This window comes from Rhinopithecus bieti, unplaced genomic scaffold (assembly GCF_001698545.2).
Source record: "Rhinopithecus bieti isolate Rb0 unplaced genomic scaffold, ASM169854v2 scaffold_22453, whole genome shotgun sequence".
In the NCBI taxonomy this organism is placed as follows: Eukaryota; Metazoa; Chordata; class Mammalia; order Primates; family Cercopithecidae; genus Rhinopithecus; species Rhinopithecus bieti.
In genome coordinates this window covers 945,958-969,534 of record NW_016810682.1, presented here as the reverse complement: position 1 = coordinate 969,534, position 23,577 = coordinate 945,958, and the positions used below count along the sequence as shown (strand labels likewise).

The 23,577-nt window shown below is 45.5% G+C and overlaps 2 protein-coding genes across 5 annotated transcripts in view; one reads left to right on the top strand and one right to left on the bottom strand.

Annotated features, from left to right (window-relative positions):
• On the top strand, positions 1 to 22,222 carry CLTA (clathrin light chain A). Of its 4 annotated transcripts, XM_017892621.1 has the most exons (7): positions 1 to 413; positions 7,823 to 7,860; positions 9,365 to 9,482; positions 14,618 to 14,729; positions 19,476 to 19,529; positions 20,800 to 20,835; positions 21,773 to 22,222. In XM_017892621.1, exons 1-7 carry the CDS (start codon positions 197 to 199, stop codon positions 21,942 to 21,944), a joined length of 747 nt encoding a protein of 248 aa, XP_017748110.1. In that variant the 5' UTR covers positions 1 to 196; the 3' UTR covers positions 21,945 to 22,222. The 4 variants fall into 4 exon arrangements, with proteins under 4 accessions (XP_017748110.1, XP_017748112.1, XP_017748111.1 ...); XM_017892623.1 differs by lacking the exon at positions 19,476 to 19,529; XM_017892622.1 differs by lacking the exon at positions 20,800 to 20,835.
• GNE (glucosamine (UDP-N-acetyl)-2-epimerase/N-acetylmannosamine kinase) overlaps positions 7,363 to 23,577 on the bottom strand; it is a 78,115-nt gene continuing 61,900 nt past the window's right edge. Inside the window, exon 12 of the mRNA XM_017892619.1 lies at positions 7,363 to 7,564. Coding sequence (XP_017748108.1) covers positions 7,431 to 7,564 — 134 coding nt within the window. The 3' untranslated portion in view covers positions 7,363 to 7,430. The remainder of the gene's footprint in view (positions 7,565 to 23,577) is intronic.

Sequence of the window (23,577 nt, the reverse complement as noted above, 5' to 3'; positions counted from 1 at the left end):
GTCGTTCCTTTTTTGGCTCTCCAACACCGCCTAGACCGACCGGATACACTGGTAGGGCTTCCGCTTCCCCCTTCGCCCTCCTCCCGGTTGTCCTCCTCTCCCAGTCGGCACCACAGCGGTGGCTGCCGGGCGTGTTGTCGGTGGGTCGGTTGGTTTTTCTCTCACCGTTGGTGTCCGTGCCGTTGAATTGCCCGCCATGGCTGAGCTGGATCCATTCGGCGCCCCTGCTGGCGCCCCTGGCGGTCCCGCGCTGGGGAATGGAGTGGCCGGCGCCGGCGAAGAAGACCCGGCCGCGGCCTTCTTGGCGCAGCAGGAGAGCGAAATTGCGGGCATCGAGAACGACGAGGCCTTCGCTATCCTGGACGGCGGCGCCCCCGGGCCCCAGCCTCATGGCGAGCCGCCGGGGGGTCCGGGTGAGAGTGCGGTCGCGTTTGGGGCGAGAGGACTTGTCTGGAAACTCGGCCCACACTGGGTCCGAGAGCTTCTGTGTGACTTGTGCTCCTTGCTGAATTAGGAGGTTAGGGAGCAGTGCAAAGAGGAAACGAGACCCTGGCCCAGTCATGCAGAAACCTAGGCTCGAGAAGCCTGGTCGGTTCTCAGCGTGTTTGAGTGCTTCTGGGCGCGGGCGGAGCGAGAAAGCAAGTATAGGGTGGCAGGCTTCGGAGCCGGAAGAAGCCCGTTCAATTCAGCAACTTTTCATTAAGCACTTACTGTGCCTTTTGTCCGGTCTCTGAAGCAACCGCATTGGTGCAGTTTTTCCAGACTTATAAGCAAGTCTGAGCCGAGCACAGAACTCCAGTTATTAGAAAAGGAGGGCAGAAAAAAAATAAGAATGGAAATTTGTTTTGAGAGATACAAACAAAAGTAGCAATGCAGTTCAGCATTTAAGCACTTAAGGTGTACAGAGTGTTGGATTACGAGGAGGAAGGAGTGAGTAGGGAACTCAGGAAAGATGGTCTAGGGTCTGGAGAAAGAACTGCCAAGCAGTATAGGAGTTTACCATGGTTGAGCGGTTGATTTACAGCTAGGACTTATGGAGCTCTCCCTCTGGGAACAGCTTTGGTAGGCAGTATTGCCTAAGTAGAACCCACGATTAGCCTAAACCAATCAGGGAGGGATGAAGAGGTGAATAGAGAATGTTCTCAGCCAAACTCAAGTAAAAATGTGGCAGGTAGGATGGCAGTTTGACTTTTGGATGCCTTACCTGTGTGTGATGCTTAGGATCATGAGTGGAAAAGACCTATTTAATGATACAAAGAAGTAGGAAATTCAGCCAGAAGAAATGAAATACGGCTTTTCATTCACTTAAAAATTTCCAACTAAGGGAGAATAGCGCTCTATTGGGGCATATAGGAGTAGTGTCTACACTAATCTGATTTCAAACCTTAAGGGGCCAAGTAGGTAACATATACGAGAGAAGCTGACTTGACATGAGACAGTAGAAGTGTTGGAGACTGAGACTTTGGTGCACTATAGTAGTGCTCTGTGTAAAGGCATTCAGACCCAGCAATCTCAAGTTACTAGGCCAGCCAGGCAGAACCTTTCGATGGATGGATTGGGGAGGGTGCTGCTAGTTTGCAGCCTCTGAGTTTTTGACTGCACCATGTTGCTTCCTAAGCAAATCAGTCCCCTAATAAGAACTTAGTGGGAACATGTAATATGCCCGAATATGCAACTTTATAGCAAGTAGGTTGGACTGAACTGGGCTGTGATTGCGAGATGAGGTTGGCCTTAAGTGATTAGGAGATATTTTCATTGGGTGGTCTCTAACATTTGTCTGAGTATTTTAAAATTGACTTCTTAGATCCTTAGTTTACCTTCCTTGTTTAGTAGAAGAGAAACAATCCTAGAGAGAAATAACTTGCTTTAAAAAGTACGAGTTAATAGATGAGCCCCAAGTCTAGCACATTCTGTTGTAGTGTTTAGTTGTTTTAGCCGGGATGGGGTGCGATAAGAGACAGGCAGTTGTGGCTGTCCCAGGTAGAACAGATTTGGGAGAAGCAGGACCCAAGATCTATAGTTGGAAGATTGTCCTGATTCAAGGACAGTGTTACCCTTACTGTTTTATCTCCACTACCTAGCAGTGTGTCTGACATTTAGTAGATGCTCACGTTTGACAGAGAAATGGGCAAAAATGTCGGATCCAAGGGTCCTGTGTAGAACTGACAGATCTTGGTGACAGGCAGTTAGGGAAGGTAAAAGGAAGAGAATAGAGTTGGATACTCAGGTCCTTTGTGCATCAAGCCTTCAGCAAAGGGAAGGAAAGAAATGGTTGCTGACTTAGTTCCTAGGAAGGACTTTCTTAGTGAACTAAGCATTTGGTGACTTAAAGCCAGATTCCTGACAGTGTAATTGAAGTTGGTAATATGCAGTGGTCAGCATTTCCTTTGGGGATTAGAGAACTGATTGGACACTTTTTCTCTCTTAGTTTTCTTTTTCCTTCTTTTTTTTTTTTTAAGGTATGCTCTAGTGGTTAAGATTCTATGCTATCCTAAACTGCTTGAGTGTGAGTTTAGCTTTGTGATCTCAGACAATGTATATAACTACCACCACTGCCCGGCCTCAGTTTTCTCCTTTGTAAAAGTTGCATAATATAATTTATAATGCTATGTGGCATCTTTAGGATTACATTAAAGAGTGTCTATAAAGTGCTTACAGTTATATAGTAAGTATCCAGTGAATTCCAGCTACTGTTAGTGGGAGAAAGGAGTTACAAGGCCTTTAGGCTTTGAAGTGTACTGAGTAAATTGAGAGGTTTTAGGCGGGAGCTCTCTTTCTGATGTATTATACAGAGAGTCATAGGCAGTCAGCTATGACAGATTGATGAGAGGAAACTAAACTGGCCCCAGCCTTGCGGAAAGCGCCTATGGAGGATGGGCACAGGCAAAAACCAGAGAAGTTAGGGCTGAGCCTTGGATGACTCCCTTGGTTGTTAAGAGATCCAGAAAAAGAGACATAGGTTTAGAGGCAGGAAGTAACGAGCTGGGTGAAGTGATATTGAGGTAACCAGCTAGGGGGGATATTGAGGAAGAACAGGTGGTCATGAAGGAGGCAGCACAAGTAGAGCTGTTGAAAAGCTCTCAATCATGAGGGCTGAGTGGGGGAAGAGAACAGGAGAGACAGGCCACAGACAGAGTACGGCAGTGAGGCATTATTATGGTGTTTTGTTGTTTTTGAGACAGAGTCTCGCTGTCGCCCAGGCTGGAGTGCAGTGGCGTGATTTGGTTTACTGCAACCTCTGCCTCCTGGGTTCAAGCAGTTCTCCTGCCTCAGCCTCCTGAGTAGCTGGGATTACAGGCGTGTACCACCATGTTCAGCTAATTTTTGTATTTTTCTTAGAGATGGGGTTTCACCATGTTGGCCAGGCTGGTCTCAAATTCCTGACCTCAAGTGATCTTCCCGCCTCGGCCTCCCAAAGTGTTAGGATTACAGGTGTGAGCCACTGTGCCCGGCCTATTTATTATGTTTTTGACAAGTTACTTCTTTCTTTTTGGGGGGGGCGGGGGGAGATGGAGTTTTGCTCTTATTGCCCAGGCTGGAGTGCAGTGGCACAATCTCGGCTCGTAGCAACCTCTGCCTTCCGGGTTCAAGTGATTCTCCTGCCTCAACCTCCCGAGTAGCTGGGATTACAGGAACCCACCACCATGCCCAGCTAACTTTTTGTATTTTTAGTAGAGATGAGGTTTCACCATGTTGGCCAGACTGGTCTTAAACTCCTGACCTTAGGTGATCCACCCGCCTCGGCCTCCCAAAGTGCTGGAATTACAGGCGTGAGCCACTGCACCTGGAGACAAGTTAGTTCTTGTAGGAGAAAAAAGAGACACAGGTGAATTAAAGTGAAGCTTTCTGGAGAAGTAATTTTATTGGTAGCAGTGGTGGAGGGAAGTTTAGGGAAATCTCATGAGTGATAGTTAATTATACTGCACATTTGCTGTGTACCGGTACACTTTCAGATATCGGCAGTAGCTCCGCGGGTTAAGTGGTAGTGTCATATTTCAGATGACAATGGATCAGTGTGGAAGTTGAGCAGTGTCCCTAAGGTAGCAAGGTAATAAATGGCTCAAGTGCAGCTTCAAACCTAGGTCTGCTTGACTTCAAATGTTTCTGGAATGTGGAAAGTTGAAGGTGGGTTTGGGACAGTCTTTCACTTTGAAAACTTTGGCCCTTTTTCTGTCTGGAGTTCCTGAAAGGCCCTAGAAAGTTTCCTTCTGAAGCATTGTGTTGCTTAGTTTAGTTGTCCTAGTAAGTCAAGGCCCTACATGTCCTTTCTGCATGTTTCCCCAGCAACAGAGGATCCCTTGGCTTGAGCCAGTTGTTGATTCTTGTAAGAATGTTAGTGCAGTAATACAGTAACTAATAAAGAGGAAAGCAGATGCCAGTGGGTCTGGAGGAGTCTTCAGACAGACAGCATGTGATTTTTTAAGGAGACGTGGGATGAGGATTGCTTCTTGTTTTGCATATGGAGTAGTGATCAAAGTCTCTCATATTCCACCCCAGGGCTAGACTATATTAATGGATAGTTGGTATGTCAACTGTACTATATTAACCATAATGTAGGCCTGGCCAGACTAGGCATTGTAGGATCTAGGATTTAAAACTATCTCACTCTTATGTCTTCACAAAAATAAATTCCAGGTGGATTAAAGAGAGACATTTAAAAAATAGAAGAACAAAAGTGAATATTTGTCTACCTTATAATAGGAAAGGCCTTCAGCATAAAAGCAGATACAGAAATCATAAAGAAAAAGTTGATCATGTCTACATACACAAATTAAGTTGTTCCAGGTGTTAAATACCATAAACCAAATCAAAAGAGAAACTAGGGAAAATGCTTGACTATTAATACAGAGCGAATGCTTAGAGATCAAAAAATAGCAGGAAAATAGGCAAACTCAGAAAATTCAGTAAAGAAGAAAATCAGATGTCAGGTATGTGATTACCTTACTGGAAATAAGATTGGCACAACAAAGCCACCATGAGTTTTTTTTCCATTATCAAATTAGCAAAAATTTTAAAACATGATCAAGCACAGTCCCTAGTATCAGGGAAGGTCTAAGAAATGGGGCACTTGTGCTGCCAGTAGTAATATAAACTGGTAGACTAATAGGAACAAGTGGGTAGGGTTTTAGAAGTCTTTAAAATACATATCCTGGGCGGGGTGTGGTGGCTCACGCCTGAAATCCCAGCACTTTCGGAGGCCGAGGTGGGCGGATCACCTGAGGTCAGGAGTTCGAGATCGGCCTGATCAACATCGTGAAACCTCGTCTCTACTAAAAAATGCAAAAATTAGTCGGGCATGGTGGCATGCGCCTGTAATCCCAGCTATTCGGGAGGCTGAGGCAGGAGAATCGCTTGAACTTGGGAGGTGGAGGTTGCAGTGAGTGCAGTTCGCGCCATTGCTCTCTAGCCTGGGCAACAGACTGAGNATTATCAAATTAGCAAAAATTTTAAAACATGATCAAGCACAGTCCCTAGTATCAGGGAAGGTCTAAGAAATGGGGCACTTGTGCTGCCAGTAGTAATATAAACTGGTAGACTAATAGGAACAAGTGGGTAGGGTTTTAGAAGTCTTTAAAATACATATCCTGGGCGGGGTGTGGTGGCTCACGCCTGAAATCCCAGCACTTTCGGAGGCCGAGGTGGGCGGATCACCTGAGGTCAGGAGTTCGAGATCGGCCTGATCAACATCGTGAAACCTCGTCTCTACTAAAAAATGCAAAATTAGTCGGGCATGGTGGCATGCGCCTGTAATCCCAGCTATTCGGGAGGCTGAGGCAGGAGAATCGCTTGAACTTGGGAGGTGGAGGTTGCAGTGAGCCGAGATCGCGCCACTGCACTCTAGCCTGGGCAACAGAGTGAGACTCTGTCTCAAATAAAATAAAATAAAATAGGCCAGGCGCGGTGGCTCAAGCCTGTAATCCCAGCACTTTGGGAGGCCGAAACGGGTGGATCACGAGGTCAGGAGATCAAGACTATCCTGGCTAACATGGTAAAACCCCATCTCTACTAAAAAAATACAAAAAAACTAGCCGGGTGAGGTGGCGGGCGCCTGTAGTCCCAGTTACTCGGGAGGCTGAGGCAGGAGAATGGCGTGAACCTGGGAGGCGGAGCTTGCAGTGAGCTGAGATCTGGCCACTGCACTCCAGCCTGGGTGACAGAGCGAGACTCCGTCTCAAAAAATAGAATAGAATAGAATAAAATAGAATAGAATAGAATAGTATAATCCTGGCTGGGCGTGGTGGCTCATGTCTGTAATCCCAGCACTTTAGGAGACTGAGGTGGGTGGATTGTCTGAGGTCAGGAGTTTGAGACCATCTGGCCAACGTGGTGGAACCCCGTCTCCACTAAAACTGCCAAAAAAAAAAAAAAAAAAACTAGCCGGGCATGATAGCTCACACCTATAGTCCCAGCTACTCAGGAGGCTGAGGCAGGAGAATCACTTAAACAATCCAGGAGGCGGAGGTTGCAGTGAGCCGAGATGGCACCACTGCACTCCAACCTGGGCAACAGAGCAAGATTCTGTCTCAAAAAAAATAAAACACATATCCTGTGATCCAGCAATTCCTTTTTTTCTTCTTCTTCGTCTTTTTTGTTTGTTTTTGTTTTTTGATTTTTTGAGATGGAGTCTCGCTCTGTTGCTCAGGCTGGAGTGCAGTGGCGCGATCTTGGCTCACTACAACCTCTGCCTCCCGGGTTTAAACTATTCTTCTCCTTCAGCCTCCTGAGTAGCTGGGATTATGGGCTCATGCCACCACCCTGGCTAATTTTTGTATTTTTAGTATACAGAGGTGTGTTTCACCATGTTGGCCAGGCAGGTCTCTAACTCCTGACCTTGAGTGATCCTCCCGCCTCAGCCTCCCAAAGTGCTGGGATTACAGGCATGAGCCACTGTGCCCGGCTGTAACCCAGCAATTCTACACATAGGAATTTACTACAGAGGTGAAATTGAATATGTTTCCCCTATACTTTCACTAGTTTGATAAACTTCGTATTTCCCAAACTTTATAGAATGCTTTAAAAACTATATAGGTAGGTGGCACATGGCTTAAAGTAGTAAAAGGCCACTGACATAATAAACTACAAGAAACTCATTTTTGTACTGACATATAGGAGTAAAAGTCAACTAGGAAAATTAAGAAAAATATGAGAGGCCAGGCATGGTGACTCATGCCTGTAATCCAACAATTTGGGAGACTGAGGCGGGTGGATCGCTTGAGTCCAGGAATTCGAGAGCAGCCTGGGCAGTGTGGCGAAATCCCCTCCCTACAAAAAATAGAAAAATTAGCCAGGTGTGGTGGCGCATGCCTGTAATCCCAGCTCCTGTGCGGACTGAGGTGGGAGGGTCGCTTGAGCCCAAAAAAGGTTGAGACTATACAGTAAGCCATGATTGGGCCACTGTGCTCCAGCCTGGGCGACAGAGCAAGACTGTCTCAAAGATGAAGCTGCAGGTCTTTGCTCACTATGGGTGATTCCAGGCCACACTTTTTTTTTTTTTCTTCTGCAGAACTTTCATAGAGAAACACGGTTCTCTGAGACTCTTCTGCCAGTCTTCCATTTGTTACCACTGTAAAATAGAAAACAGAAAACAAAATCAAAAGGTTTTGGACTTGGGAGCTTGAGGACAGATGTGTCCACATTTTGGTGAAGTTTGTATATAAGCACATCTTGGTTTTATTATTTTGTTGTATATAGCACCTACCACAGGGATAGCGTTTAGTAGCTCAAGGTTCATACGGCATACAGTGCTGTATTCTGCTGTACAACTTTTTGGCCCAGTGTTTGACCAGTCTTTATTGATAGACCAAAATCTTATGTCTTGCAGATGCTGTTGATGGAGTAATGAATGGTGAATACTACCAGGTACAGAGTACTCTGTTTCTATTCACTGATAGTGATTGAGAGTTTTCCTTTCCTGTGATTTTAATTGACCTAGAAAGAAACCCCAGTCCTTTGACTTTCCTGTATGTATTACTGGCTGGTATGTTATCTACCAAAGTGGAAAGATTTAAAGAGAGGTAGCATTGATAAAAAGAGAACTGTTTTAAAATGTTATTTACCTGCTCCTCATGTTATCACCTTTATTCTAAAGAAACCACTCTTCAAATGACACTGTGTTAAGTGCAGTAAGTTAGTACTACTACTTTAAATAGTTCTTCTTCCATCTTTGTTTATAGTCTGATTAGGTTAACCTGGTAATGTTCCTTAGTTCAATGAGTGGCAATATGGAATAATTCTGTAAAGATTAACATTTATTTGAGTCTTTTTTTTTTTTTTTGAGACAGTCTCTGTTGCCTAGGCTGGAGTGCAGTGGCGCGATCTCATCTCATTGCAACCTCCATCTCCTGGGTTCAAGTGATTCGTCTGCCTCAGCCTCCTGAGTAGCTAGAATTACAGGTGCACGCCACCACGCCTGGCTAATTTTTTGTATTTTTAGTAGAGATGGGGTTTCGCCATGTTGGCCAGGCTGGTCTTGAACTCCTAGGCTGAAGTGATCCACCCACCTCGGCCTCCCAAAGTGTTGAGATTACAGGCGTGAGCCACCACACCTAGCCTATGTGGTTGCCTTTTTTTTGGGGAGGGGGTTGGGAGGGCGGGACAGGGTCTCACTCTGTCACCCAAACTGGAGTGCAGTGGTGCAGTCTTGGCTCACTGCAACCTCCATTCCCCAGGTTCTAGCAAATTCTCCTCCTGCCTCAGCCTCCCCAGTAGCTGGGATTACAGGCACATGCCACTACCACCTGGTTCATTTTGTATTTTTAGTAGAGACGGGTTTCACTATGTTGGCCAGGCTGGTCTCGAACTCCTGACCTCAAATGATCCACCCACCCCAGCCTCCCAAAGTGCTGGAATTACAGGCGTGAGCCACCGTGCCTGGCCTATGTTGTTGCTTTTAAGATAATCCTTTAACATTTTACAGCAACCACCATTGTTGTTAGAAACAGGGGTTCTGGCTGGTTGCTTGTGGTGGCTCTGGCCGGGTGTGGTGGCTCACGCCTGTAATCCCAGCACTTTGGGAGGCCAAGGTGGGCAGATAACCTGAGGTTAGGAGTTCGAGACCAGCCTGGCCAACGTGATGAAACCCCATCTCTACTAAAAATACAAAAATAAGCTGTGCGTGGTGGCGAGCGCCTGTAATCTCAGCTACTTGGGAGGAGGCGGAGGCAGGAGAATTGCTTGAACCTGGGAGGCGGAGGTTGCAATGAGCCAAGATAGTGCCACTGCACTGCACTCCAACTTGGGCGACAAGAGTGAAAACTCCGTCTCAAAAAAAAAAAAAGAAGAACCAGGGGTTCTAACTCAGGTGAAGTACATTTTAGGAAGTAATTTTTGGTATTAATATAGCACAATTGTGTTTTGTGTTAAGGAAAGTAATGGTCCAACAGACAGTTACGCAGCTATTTCACAAGTGGATCGATTGCAGTCAGAGCCTGAAAGTATCCGTAAATGGAGAGAAGAACAAATGGAACGCTTGGAAGCCCTTGGTAAGGAATCCCTTTCTGTCTTTGGGTATCTGTTTTCAGTGGAGTAGTTGACCTGGACTCTACTTTTATTCCTTTTTACTTCAGATTAACTGGTGTCATTGTCTGGTCTTTGGGAAGATATCTTCTCAGCCTGAAGGTTACAAGGCTACCTGCCCAGAGATGCCTAATCACAGGCCATTGTGTGAGGAGTAGGGTAGCCGGAGAGCCCCAAGATCCTCTCACAGGAAGAGCATAGTGAGGCTGTTACTGACCTCAGGAGTAGCCTCAGGTGGTGTTTATAGGGTGCTGTGTAAACTTGAAAGATTCAAGTTTCACATGTCCATGGACTTCCACAGTCCGTTTTTCTTTTTTTTTTTTTGAGACGGAGTCTCACTCTTCCACCCAGGCTGGAGTGCAGTGGCGCGATCTCCGCTCACTGCAAGCTCTACCTCCCAGGTTCACACCATTCTCCTGTCTCAGCCTCCCAAGTAGCTGGGACTACAGGCGCCCACCACCATGCCTGGCTATTTTTGTTTGTTTGTTTGTATTTTTAGTAGAGATGGGGTTTCATCACGTTGGCCAGGCTGGTCTCAATCTCCGACCTCATGATCCGCCCACCTCTGCCTCCCAAAGTGCTGGGATTATAGGTGTGAGCCACCACGCCCGGCCTCCATTTTTCATTTGAAGGCTGAATTAATTTAAGGTAACATGAGGAAAATGAGGTATGTCAGGAAAAATGTACAGTTTGTTTTTCCTACCTTAATATCTCTGTAAGGTAAGTTTTACAGGTAAGAAAAGTGGAGGAGAGGTAGAATAAGTATTTGGAATACTCAGCTAAGAAATGGTAAGAGTCACAATTTCAGCTGAAGTCTGCCTTGCTTCAAAGTCACTATGCATCTCCATCAGCCACATTGCTTTCTAAACATTTAGTGCGCATGGCCATCTAGCCACACGGCCTGGCATTTGATAAAGAGATGTGAACACGGAGTGTCACCTGTTGGTTCATGATCAGGGGAGACTTGTGTCTATACATGGTGGATTGGAGACGTATGCAGAGTGTGAGGACATAATCCACATTGTGGCCTTTTGTTTGTTTTTTCTTTTTTTAATCAGCTGACTTTAAGATTCATCTTTTCTCAACTTTACAGAACAACTGAAAGAAGAGGAAAATAAATGTGTGCACCCCCAGAATCAGTAATTAATATTTCACCATATTGGGTTATCTTTATATAAATGATATGTTTTAGACATATACACACATACACAAATTGTTCTGACTGACCTACTTTAAGATAAAGACATCATGTACTTCATGTCTAAATATTTCAATGTACACCTCCTAGAAATAATGACATTCTCCTATGTAACCACAGTGTCAGCAGTATTATTCCCTCTTGGGAACTGTTAAACTGGTGAAAACATGAGTCCTTATTTTTCAGATGGGATAACTGACACCCAGAAATAGGAAGGGACATGACCCAGATGACACAGCCAATTAGTGCCAGATCATTTATCTCTCTAGTCCTTTAATCTCTCTAGTCCAATTTAGGTGACTTTCAGAACAAAGAACACACTTAATATTTGAACCTTTATAGCACCATTCAGTAGTAATTTTTTTGGTGGAAATATTCTTTATGTGTGCTGTCTAGTATGGTAGCCACTAACCACATGTAACTGTTAAGTACTTGAAGTGTGGCTTCACATTTCAAGTGTGACTGAGAAACTGAATTTTAAATTTTCTTTAATTTTAGTAAATTTGCATTGAAGTAGCCACATGTAGCTAGTAGCTATCATATTGGACAGTGGAGCTGAAGGAAAATGAAAATAGGTCCTAACAGCTTTGGTCGTTGTTTGTTCTTTGTGTCTTTTGAGTATGCTTAGAGCCAAGATTTAGCTGGTCTTAGTACTGCTGGAGTATCTTTCATGTTACAGAACCCAAATTTATAGAACCCAAACCACTCCAAGTTGGAGTGCAGTGCAGTGGCACGATCTTGGCTCATAGTTTCCCCAAGCTCTAGCAGTTTTTCTTCTCCATGGAGAGAGTCTACTTTGGTGTCTGGAAGGATTTAATTTTTCAATTATGAACTTGGATACTTAGGGAATGCTCTTATGAGCTGTTTTCTTAATTCAGAGTGCTTTTTTGAGAGAAGTAAAACATTTGGCCTTGCATTCCAACTGAATTGTATTCACTTGGTTCATGAACAAGGTGTTCCTTCAATTTCACCTTTTTTCCTTGCAAAAACTGAGAAAGCACACGATGCCAAAAATAGAGAACTGGTGCCAGTGGTTTTCAGCCTAGCTGCTGGCTACATTCTCAAGTAATTTTCTTTTCTGTGACCAGTAACGAGGGTGGCCAGAAGGGAAGGCACCTGTGAGTGTGCTTTGCTGTCTAAGGGGACTCTTCCTCTTCATCCTCTGAGGGGAAGAATTCTAAATTAGTATTGCAGTGGCACTAAAGCTGCAAAAGCCAGAAGACCAATTTAAATGTACTGTTTTATGCAAGTAACCACAGTCTGTTCAGCAGGTCACCATTTTATTTAAATTAATTTTCAGAGATAAATTTTATATTTTAGACCTAATGTATAATGAATTTTAAATGAACATCAAAATACATAAAAAATACTGTCCAATCAAAAAGGTAATTATTTGGAAGTAATTTCACCACGATTGAAAAGGGGGCCTTACATTTTAAATTAGGTATTGCCACATGGCACTTCCAGCCCACAGCTTCTCATTGCAGCATAACATCTTCCATTCCACATCCATGCTTCATGCCATGATAGACACATGTTAGATGTTTACTGTAGAGGCTGGGTGGGGTGGCTCAGGTCTGTAATCCCAGCACTTTAGGAGGCTGAGGTGGGAGGATCACTTGAGCTCAGGAGTTCAAGACCAGCCTGGGCACCATAGTGAGACCCTATCTGTACTAAAAAAAAAAAAAGAAAAAAAAAGAAAAAAAATAGCTGGGGTTGGTGGTGCACACCTGTGGTCCCAGCTACTTAGGAGATTGAGGTGGGTGGATCACTTGAGCCTGGGAGATTGAGGCTGCAGTGAGCTGTGATAGCACCACTGCACTACAGCCTGGGCTACAGAGCAAGAGACCCTATCTCAAAACAAAAAAAAGTTTACTATGTATACTTTACAGTCATCAGTGAAAAATCTGAGAAAATGATTCTTCTGAATGATAGATCACCTTCTGACAAATTAGATACCAAGATGAACGTTCTTTCTAACCTGAAACTTGGGGGAGTTTCTAGCTGCTATTAGGCTCTTTCTTATGGTTACACACAGCCTTTTGCAGGTTGTTACTGTAAGACCTTTCTTGCAAAGGCCCTAAAAATGCCCAAGAATACTTCATTTTTCATCCCTTCTAGTAGTTACTTGACGCCACTACTGCTTTTTACTGTCCTTCTCAAAGACAGTTTGGGCTCTTGCCCTTCTAGTAGTTACTTGACGCCACTACTGCTTTTTACTGTCCTTCTCAAATTACAGTTTGGGCTCTTGCTTTGCACTTTCAAAACTCTGTCCAGATCACTGATGGCCACTTTCTAGTCACATTTTGTGATTATTTCTAGGCTTGCCTCCCTTTTTGTCCCTCCCTTTGGAGGAAGCATAATGAGGTAAGCAAAGTGTAAGCTTTAGAGCCAGATCTGGGTTTGAATCTTGGATCTGTCACTTACTATAACCTTTAGGAAGTTCACTCAAACTTTCTGAGCTTTAGTTTTTCTCACTGCTGTAAATGGGATCAGAGTTTATCTTCTTGAGATTGTTGTAAAGATTGAGTTAGATGTCTGTAAAACACCTGCCAGATAGAATGTCCAGAAGAACTTGTTTAAAGTGAAGTATCAGGTTAACTTAAAGTGCCAGCTGCCTCAGTAGCTATGACATGTTGACATGTATTTCTTTTTTTTTGTTTTTTTTTTTTTGTTTTTTGAGATGGAGTCTCGCTTTGTTCCCTAGGCTGGAGTGCAGTAGTGCGATCTCAGCTCACTGTGACCTCTGCCTTCCAGATTCAAGCGATTCTCCTGCCTCAGCCTCCCCAGTAGCTAGGATTATAGGCACATGCCACCACATCCAGCTAATTTTTTGTATTTTTAATAGAGACAGGATTTCACCATGTTGGTCAGGCTGGTCTCGAACTCCTGACCTCAGATGATCCACCTGCCTCGGCCTCCCAAAGTGTTGGGATTACAGGTGTGAGCCACCACGACCAGCTGGCATGTATTTCTTTATCTCTCACCATTTACTGATGTATGTCTCTTTCCCTTATGGGAAAACCATATTTAGTCCTCAGAAACTTCATGTTTCATGTTTGAGAATCCAATCTAGCAAACCTGCTAGGTGTGCATTTTCTTGCTCTCATTTCTAGAACGTTTAGGTTACCTGTTAACAATGATCCCATACCTCTACCCCCTGCACTTCTCTCCAGTGCAGTTTCTTTTGTAGCTCTGCCCTGGCTCTGCCACAAACACACTCTGCAAACTAGGAGTAGATGCTTTGTGGTCCTCTCTAGTGCTAATATTCTGTGTTCTAGCATTCTCTGGTTCCTGAATCATCTCTACTTTTGGTAATTGTCCTAATAGCACCCTGCTTCACAGAAGTGCTTCTACCATATTTAGTTATGAGAGTGCCACCTTGTGTTCCACAAAACCATTGTCACACCTGGAATATGGACTAGTTTGGGAGAAGACTTAAAAGATTAAGATGAATACCCTACTCTGAACTAATATTGGCAGCATTGGTGAAGAATCATCTATAATTGTTTCTCGCCCCGTTGGTGCCCAGATGGCTTTTTTATTATTATTAATAAAAGTCAGTATTTCCACATACAGCCTCCTTTTCGCTCTGCCAAAACAAGACAAAACAAAACTAATGACCCACTAAGATGTCAGTGGACTGGGATAAGACCAGGAATAGGATCCAGGAATAGGACTGTGGAAAAGATCAGGCAGGGATAGAAGTACTGAAATCAGAGTTGGTTGTGCAAACAGGGAAAACAAGTTTATTTTCCCCTCCCTCCTCTTCTCCCGCAACATGCACATAAACGTGGACCTGCATCCACTGTAAGTTCACTAAGACCAAAATAAACTGATGAACTTCAGTTCAGTTTGCACTTTGCCTCAGTTGTATTGTCTTTCTCTTCTCTCTCTTCAAAGATGCCAATTCTCGGAAGCAAGAAGCCGAGTGGAAAGAAAAGGCAATAAAGGAGCTAGAAGAGTGGTATGCAAGACAGGATGAGCAGTTACAGAAAACAAAAGCAAATAACAGGTCAGTCCATGGTCGTTGTAGCACATTTTGTTTTCCAAAATTGAATCAGATCCATTCTCAGCATCCAGTCTAGGTTTTTGTCTTCTGCCTCCTTTAGTGTGAAATGTCTGCAGTTTTTAAAGAAAGTGCTTGAAACAGGTAGCAAGTCTCTCAGGTTTTGTGAACATAATTCACCCTATTGTTTAGCCATCCCAGCTGTAGTGAGCTTAGCTCTCTGAGAGTTTGGTTAATAAATGATGTGATTCAGCCAAGGGAAAAGTTACTTTTCATGGAACCCTGAAATGAAAGCTGGGTGTCATGAATACACCCCGATCTCGTTACTTTGGATATGATTATAGACCTGGTCCTGTTGAGTATCCTAAATATAGCCCTGCCCTCTGAAAACCCCTTCATGAAGGGGTCCATTGGCAGGAAAATGTGCTTTGTAATTAGACAGCCAAGAATGTTGCAACATAATTACTTTAGAATTGAGGGTTCTGTGAGTACTTATCTGTGCCTTAAAAAGTCTTGAATTGACTTATTAAAAATACTGTTTGAAATAGATTTTATTTAGTTACTGATGGTTAAGGAGTTGTGAAGAGAAAAATGCTTTCATTCTCATATCACCACCCACCAGCAGCTGGGCTTTAATGCCCTGCACTTTGAGCCCTTCTTGGAAGCAGCAAAGAGAGGATATGTGGTGTTGCTTCCTTCAGGGCAGGCAGCTTCAGAGCCCAACTTTCACTGAATAGTCAATCCATTCACTTCAGTGTATAAACTGGCCAGACTGGGCCTGGGGATATTTTTAATTTTCAGGGTAGAGCCTTGGGTTCCTGTACGCAGAGGCAGGAAGCAGGTTGGGTTAAGTGCCCTTATCTCTGGCAGCTCTGTTAGACAGAGATGTGGCAGGAGAGAGAGCTAATGGCTTTGCCAGCCAGCCAGTGCCATTGTGGGTCACGTATGACAGATCAGTTGGACTCTTGTATACTAGCAGCCGTTCAGCTCATTGAATTCTAGCGTGAGCCTGCGTTCTGGTCACCTTCCTCTGGGGGCGGTGTGCTCAAGGAGTGCCTGTCAGGTTCCATGTGGAGTTCCGTGGGACTGCTGTCTGGTGTGCAGGCTGGGTTGCCAGTGCTGATGGCTTCCATCAGCTACGTGGGGCTGTTGTCGAGCCTGTGGTCAGTAGGTGGTGCTGACAGGTCCAGGCTCCTGTGTCCTCTGCTCCTTCAAGATGATTTTCTCCGAGGTGCAAGTTCAGATCAGTAAAGCCAAGTGGGGACTGTGTACGAGCACCCTGTGAGCCCTGGGAACTCCCCCAGCCAGCGGTCCTGGCACTTGAGTTTAGTTTGAAGTACTGTAACCATACCGACCCTCCCTGCACAGGATCTGTGATGCTTCAGGAACTTGACACGCAAATTTTCAAACTTAGATAATGAATATGTTGTTAACAGCCTTTCTGTTGCAGAAATTTTTTCAAGGAAGTTTTGCTGAACTGTTAAGAAAGGGATACTCTCTGTATACAGAATCCATTATTCTCAGAGGGAGTAATGACACCTGTTTTTAGGAGCTTAGTCTTAAAAAGTTTAGTCCCTCCAGGCATTGAGTTTGGGCCTTGGTACCTTTCTTTACTTGGAACTGTAGAATGCTGGGTAAGCTGGTCTCACAGATGAACCTTTTAAGTTCCAGAGAGAAAAAGGGACTTTCCCACCACTCACTGAGAATGTAGAGCTGTTTAGGAAGCAGGTCACTTGCCTTGTGGGAACCTTGCAGCACAGGGCTGACCCTGAGAGCATAAAGCTAGTGGCACACTAGCCATTGTCAGCAGGGCTCTAGGACAGAAGAGATGGCTTTTACACTTTATTCCAGTGATTCTTCACTGGTTGGAGGTGGGAGCCATTTGAGAGTCACTTTGGGGGGCTTCTTCCAAGGGTCTACACCCTCCCTTGGAGATTTTTATATTGCTGACTACTCCCCCCTCCATCCATGTTTGACCCTAAACTTGAGTTCAAAGGAATAGGTCCCATTTAGATGCATAAAGTAATTCATCCTTGTTATCTGTCTATGGGTAAAGAGTGAATATTTTTAGAAAAGAAAATGGAGACCAGACACCTTGACTCAAACCTATAATCCCAGCATGTTGGGAGGCTGAGGCGGGCAGATCACTTGAGGTCAGGAGTTTGAGACCAGCCTGCCCAACATGGTGAAACCCCATCTCTACTAAAAATACAAAAATTAGCCGGGCGTGGTGGCATGTGCCTGTAATACCAGCAACTCGGGAGGCTGAGGCAGGAGAATCACTAGAACCCAGGAGGTGAAGGTTACAGTGAGCTGAGATTGCGCCACTGCACTCCAGCCTGGGTGACTCGGTCTCAAAAAGAAAACGGGGTTGCTCATTTCAAGCAAGTATGATTCTCACTGGAATGTTAAGGGGACCCGAGAGATAAGGCAGAAAGATGAGAAGTTTGAAAGAGGAAACTCGGAGACAGGAAGGGCATCCAGTTATTTGTGAGAGCATCCTCAGGCCTCCTGCCTTCCAGCTGCCTCACCACTCGGTCACCAAAGCACTAGGAGCACGGTCACCAAAGCACTAGGAGCACGTCGCGCCTGGTACTGCACTGGGGGTTGGTGTGTGGCCGGCAGACGTGGTTCTTGCCCTGCACAATCTGTAGTCTGTTGTCAGTCCCCAGACTGCATCTCCCTCCTTTTATCCCAGGTTGGGGCCTCAGTGTCATGGCACAAGAGCTGTGAATTATTCAGTGACAGCCATGGAAAAGAATTTCCTTTTCATAGGAGCCAGCCAGAGCAGTGACTGACTCCTGCAGCTGGATGAGTTTGCGCGTCAAGAACAACCCCAGAACATTTACCCTATTACAGGTAGCACTTGTGCTTGTCAGCTGTTTCAAGGCTTGAGAAGCTTTGGGGAACGCACAGTTCTCAGGGATGACAAACATTTTTTTCTATGCCCACTTTGAGGCTGTTTATGGAATGAAGTTCTGCATTGTATTCGTGCATCCAAGAGCTTGTCCTGGGGCAGGCATTCCTCTTCCCTCCCCTCTCCCGAGCCTCCCTGAGCCTCTTCCTGCCTTGGCTGAGGATTGCTACTTTCAAGTGAAAGACAAGCGGAGGGCCACCTGTGTGTGTGTCTGATTTTCTGTTTGTTCTGGGCCTGCAACCCTGACAGGGGATATGCTTGTCACTGAGGAGCTCTTTAGTCTTGGGCTAGCTGCAAAGGAGCAAGAGCCTGACATTCAAACTTTGTTGTCTTAAGTGATGATTTGACAGGAGTCCTGAAACCTCTACTCTCCTTGTGGAGGGAAACCCAAGTTGAAATCGATCAGGTTTAGCCCTTTGTGTAAACTAAAAGGATTGTGGCTTTACAAGCCAGCCTGCCTTGCCTTTTCCTCCCACTCATTCTGCCCACAAACAACTGTTTTCCTGCTGAGTCACTTTAAGTTACAATCAGCCTGCTCTTTTTGCTTTCTTTAAATTCCCACAAAACACCTCCTGTGTGTAAACCAAAATGGGAAAGAAGGAAAGGCATGTGTGAGCTTCAAAATTAACTTAAATTAAAATTACTAGAATTTGCCTTCAGATAAAATATGTGAGGTTAGCTTAATGACCAGGCATGGTTATCCTTGAAAAATGTCTTTCCCTTCGCCCACCCCAAATCGACTTGACAAAGGACAGGGTAAGACTCTGTGAGTGAGGTTCCCTACCCAGCCACAGTGGACAAGAGTGGGCTGGCTGAGCCCAGGGAGTCAGTCCAGGGCAACAGTCAAAGCCAGCCTGGCCCCTGCTGTGAAAATTTCTCCACCCAGTCTGCCCCCTCCTTCCTGTCTGAGAGCCCTGCCACGTTGAGAGTTAAGAAGGGATGAAGTTCTGGATTCTGGGCTGCACCTTGTCAAAGCCAATTGAGGCTGGTGTAAAAATATTCAGAAACTGTACCCGCTTCTTGAGCAGAGAGCCATATTCAGGAACAACATAAGCCAGGGTCAGGATCCTAGTCCAGTGTTCTTCCCACCAGACCACTTGCCTCTAGCCGTTTTTTCCTGTAAGGTTGAGATTTTAAAATGACCTTATGTGTTCCAGGATTCTGAAAATGTATCGCACCCAGCCAGTGTGGGGAAGCGGTAGTTGGATAATCCAAGATAAAACTGGCTTTGGGTCCTAGCGCATCTGGTGTCTGGCAGCATTCCTGCCCGGTGATATTTACTGAGTTTTGGCAGGAAGGTGGTGTGGCTTTCTGGGCACACACCAGCAGGGAAGAAGCATGACTATATAGTAGAAAGAGCCCTGGACTTAGGGCCATGCTGCCTTGGTTGTGAGTCCTGAATGCTGCCACTGTGGTGTAGCCGAGTAAGTTGTTTCATCTCTAAGCCTCAGTTACCTCATCTGTACAGTGGGGGTGAGAACAGGCAGGGTCATAGGTTGTTAGAGTTAAGGATTGAATCAACATAATGTATGTGAAGGGGCTTAGTCCATAATTGGGTGCTTAATAAATGCCCATGTTGCTGGGGTAAGTCAAAGGGATGAAGCTGGCAGTGCTCACTCTGTCGTGGAGCAATCCCCACGTCGGAAGAGCAGCGGGAAACCAGTCCTGCTGAAGTCTGCAGCGCTGGAAGCCTCACGGGGGTTAGGAAGGAGCCTTGGGAGCAGCTCCTCAGAGCACAGTTGCACCTCAATTGTGGATTTTAGATGTTTCTGCTTCTCAATGTTCTCTCTTTTTTCCTGCCTGCTTGCCTGCCTTTTGGACCTCTTGCTGTCTAGGGTGGCAGATGAAGCTTTCTACAAACAACCCTTCGCTGACGTGATTGGTTATGTGTATGTTGCAAAACTAATTCCTTTTTCTTGTGATTCTTTCTACTTTTTGTTTAGAGTTAATGCTCCTTTTATGTCACAAGTTGCTTTGCTTTTAAATTATTTCAAATTGGCATTTTGGGGGCTGCCTAAGAATTGATAAGTGGGGTATGATCCGTTGATGAATCTTCCAGAATTGTGACTCCCTGCATCCTCTGATGACCATTTTCATATTGGGGTTTTGGAGGGAAGAAAGCTAACTCACTTTCAAAATGTGTCATTTGCGATCTTATCTGGGAAGGGTTTGAAGCTGGGGGAAACTCGGCCCTGTTGCTCTTGCTGCTGTCACTGCTGCCATGCCCTGTTGCATGCCTGCCTCAGGTGGGAAGGAGGTTTCCCCACCTGGGAGTAGGTGGCAGTCCCAGGAGGTTAGGAGCCAGTGAGCAGCAGCACCTTGCATTGCCAAAGTCAGAGCTGTGGGGCAGCATTTTCCATACTTGGTTCATTCAAATGATGTGGCGTCATTTGCCTCTCCCTCAGGCAGAAGAGTCCAGAGCAGAGGAGGTTGTCTCCAGTGGGTGTCTATAATTGTTCTTCTGTGGTCTCGCATGTCAGAAATTGCTATTTAGTGGTCAGCTTCTGATGTCCGGTCTCCTAGCACAGGGAAGCCCCCAGCTTTGAGATCAGGATAGTGAAAGTGTCTGATACGGGCCACTTGGGCGTCTCCCCCAGACCCCCCCAAAAGAAACCTGCATCTTCTCTGGAGAAGGTGTTCTTTTTTTTTTTTTTAAAACGACTCCTGTTATCAAAGCAGTATTGCCGAAGAGTTGGAAACAGTTCTCATTGTCTCCTCCTTAAAAATTAGGGCTGGCTTTACAAGAGAAGTAAAGGTGGAATGGAAGAGGAGAGGAACCTGTAAAAGGTGGGCGATGAGCTCAGGTCTGTGGAGCCTCTCAGGGCCTATGACCTGGAGATGTTCCTCCCCTTAGAAGACAGAACTGGGTTTCCTGGGCCCCCAGATGCATTTGCAGTGAGACTTGTGAAATGCTGGACTTACAGGTGGTGTTTGATTTGATTTCTGCACATTCTCTCTGGAGTAGAAATGGAGACTGGAAAGGTCGAGTCTGGTTTTGCTGGGCAGCTGGGTGGCCAGCAAAGCCAGCTGCACGTCCCTAAGCACAGATAGAGTGGCAAGGGCATGTCCAGCTTACTGACCATCTGCATTGAGCTCATTCTCATTTTCTATATCTGACTTAAAGTTTCTCTCGTTTCTTTTCTTCTCTTCACCTTTAAGCACAAACATAAACCATCCTTGCTACAGCCTAGAACAGTTAAGTAAACCTTTCTCACTGCCCCTAACTGTGTGTGCCATGAAGTCGCAGTGTTGTAGTGGCTCTGGGCTTCAGCGGTGTTTGCCACGGCCATCCCTGTGAATAGTGCCACCCCTCCGTCCCTACAGACCAGTCATCTCCATTGCTTTCGCTTTGCCCGTGATGCTTGTTGGAGTAGATGAATATAGTGTGTCTTACTGCTGTCCTTTCCGGCTGTAGCTCCCACCAGTTAATTCCGAACTGGGGGTGGGCTGACCTTGATGTGAAAGAATGTTGGAGCAGCATCCTGCCAAAAAGCAACTCACATTGGCTCTCCTGCCAGTGTGCCCTGAGTGGCCCCAAGGCACCTGGCTGGAGGGAAAATGGCAAACTTTTGGCTGACTGGAGAATGTCCTAACAAACCCCCTTCCAGAATGGCTTTAGTCTCTAGTGCCTGCTAGCATGGGAGCTTTGTCTTGAATTCCTTTTGATCTGCCCCGTTTCTCTCCAGCCTTAGGAATAAATCTAGTGCAATGATCTGTGGGCTTTTTAGAAGTCTCTAAATTTCCTTGAAATTCAGTACAGCCCAGCATAAACTACTCAAGTTCTTGACCAGCCTGCTGCTTTGTTCTTGTTAATAAAAGCAGTGTGTAGCTGGCTAAGGACTTGTTTTATTAATGCTCCACAGGAGCAGAGACAGCCAGACAGAGAGACATAGTGAGCCCTGAACCAAACACCTGTATTCCAACATTTTACACAGTGGTCTGGGCACCCTGTGCCTAGGAGAGCCAGCCACGTGTCTACCTGAGTCTGACCTGGGCCAGGGACTGTTATCTTGGGAAAGCCAGAATGCCATTAAGAAAGGGACAAACAGGCAGTTGCTTGTGTAGCAAGGCAGCCACTAGGTTGCTCAAAGGGGGTTCTACATAAACCAACATATTTTGTTGTTGCTTCCAGGGCAGCAGAAGAAGCCTTTGTAAATGACATTGACGAGTCATCCCCAGGCACTGAGTGGGAACGGGTGGCCCGGCTGTGTGACTTTAACCCCAAGTCTAGCAAGCAGGCCAAAGACGTCTCCCGCATGCGTTCAGTCCTCATCTCCCTCAAGCAGGCCCCGCTGGTGCACTGAAGAGCCACCCTGTGGAAACACTACATCTGCAATATAATCCTACTCAGTGAAGCTCTTCACAGTCATTGGATTAATTATGTTGAGTTCTTTTGGACCAAACCTTTTTGTCTTTAGAGTTGATCATTGTTTGTGATTGCATGTTTCCTTCAACTGTGTTCTCCCTGGCATTCAGAGAGGAGGGGGAGGAGTAAGAGGAAGGGGAGGGAAGCCTCCCAACAGTAGCCTCAACCTGTGCTTTTGTGCATTATTCTGAGAATAAATTTCTGTTTCAGACTGTATTATGTGAAGCTTCTTTATTGACTTCAAGATGTGTTATAGTTTGGAGTGAGGTTGGAAGGGTTGAGGAATTTCCTTGAAATTTCTAGGGCTGAGGAGGCACAGCCACTGGGCACACAGCCCTGCCTTGAACTGAGATAGCGCCGGGATCTAGAGTGGGATTCTGTGGACATTTTCATTTGAGAAGGGAGTTTAATGGCTGAAGGTTAACCCCCTCATTATCTACCTAAGACACAGCTGTGAATCCTCTCACCGACCTAGTCATTTTCTCCCAGATGGGCTCTTGTTTGCCAGTGTCCCTCGGTTTAGGGTCTTGGATAGTATATTTCAGCAGGAGTCTGTCTGGGGCATGTAGACTCTAGTAAGACCTTGACTCACTTGGATCTGGCCAGTAAGCCTGAGTCAGGACGGCATTCACGTGTGGCTAGCCCCATTACTGTTGAGTCCCGTAGCACATGTTGGGTTCTGTGCCATCCCAAGCACTTGGTTCATATTTCTCTTGTAAAGTCCTTCATCTAGACCTGTGCTGTCCAATGCAGTATTCACCAGGCACATGTGGCTATTTAAATGAATTTAAAATACATTTCTAGTCCTAGTGACAATTTTTGTGCTCAGTAGCCATATGTGGTTAGGTGGCATTTGAATTGGATAGCACAGATTATAGAACATGTCCATGGTCATAGAAAGCTGCACTGGACCCGGCTGTAGCTCCCACCAGTTAATTCCAAACTGGGGGTGGGCTGACGTTGATGTGAAAGAATGCTGGAGCAGCATCCTGCTGATCTATACAGGTGTTTCCAGGAGCCCGTGCTTCGTTCAGGCACCAGTAAGTTCATTATCTGCCTTCAGAACCTGGCATAGTACCTGGCTCGTTTTAGGTGATGTTCCAAGCAATTATTAAAGCCATATTTCAGTAATCTTCTTATAACTACCTGGTATTTCCAAACTGGAGATTGAGGTAAACTGTAATACCATGCTCAGGATGGGGGTTAGGTGTTGCCATTGCCAAGAAGGAAAGGCCACTATCTCTTCAATGTTAATTATTTTTGGCTGGAAGGAGCTTTCATTACTTTTCCTGCTACCTCCCCCTTTCCAAGCTTCTTAGTTGGGCTTTCCTTGACCTGGCCCACATTTCTGGCCTCTGCTTATTCCTCCCCCTTTAGTCAAATCTGATTACAATCAAGCAATCACTGTTCGCAGACTTTTGTTCCTACTGGAACCTGCTAATGCCATTCCAAATTCAAAATCCCAGAACTAATTCAAAGGCCACCCCCCTTCCCCTGAACTCCCATGGCCATCTACCTGGGGCAGCTTATTTTTGGTAGTCTTGCCTCCCACACCAGCTGGCTTCTTGAGG

Coding starts and splice junctions, on each gene's coding strand:
- CLTA (XM_017892621.1), top strand. CDS start 197: ATGGCTGAGCTGGATCCATTCGGCGCCCCTGCTGGCGCCCCTGGCGGT. Junction 414..7,822: donor CGAGCCGCCGGGGGGTCCGG/GTGAGAGTGCGG, acceptor TATGTCTTGCAG/ATGCTGTTGATGGAGTAATG. Junction 9,483..14,617: donor GGAACGCTTGGAAGCCCTTG/GTAAGGAATCCC, acceptor CTCTCTTCAAAG/ATGCCAATTCTCGGAAGCAA.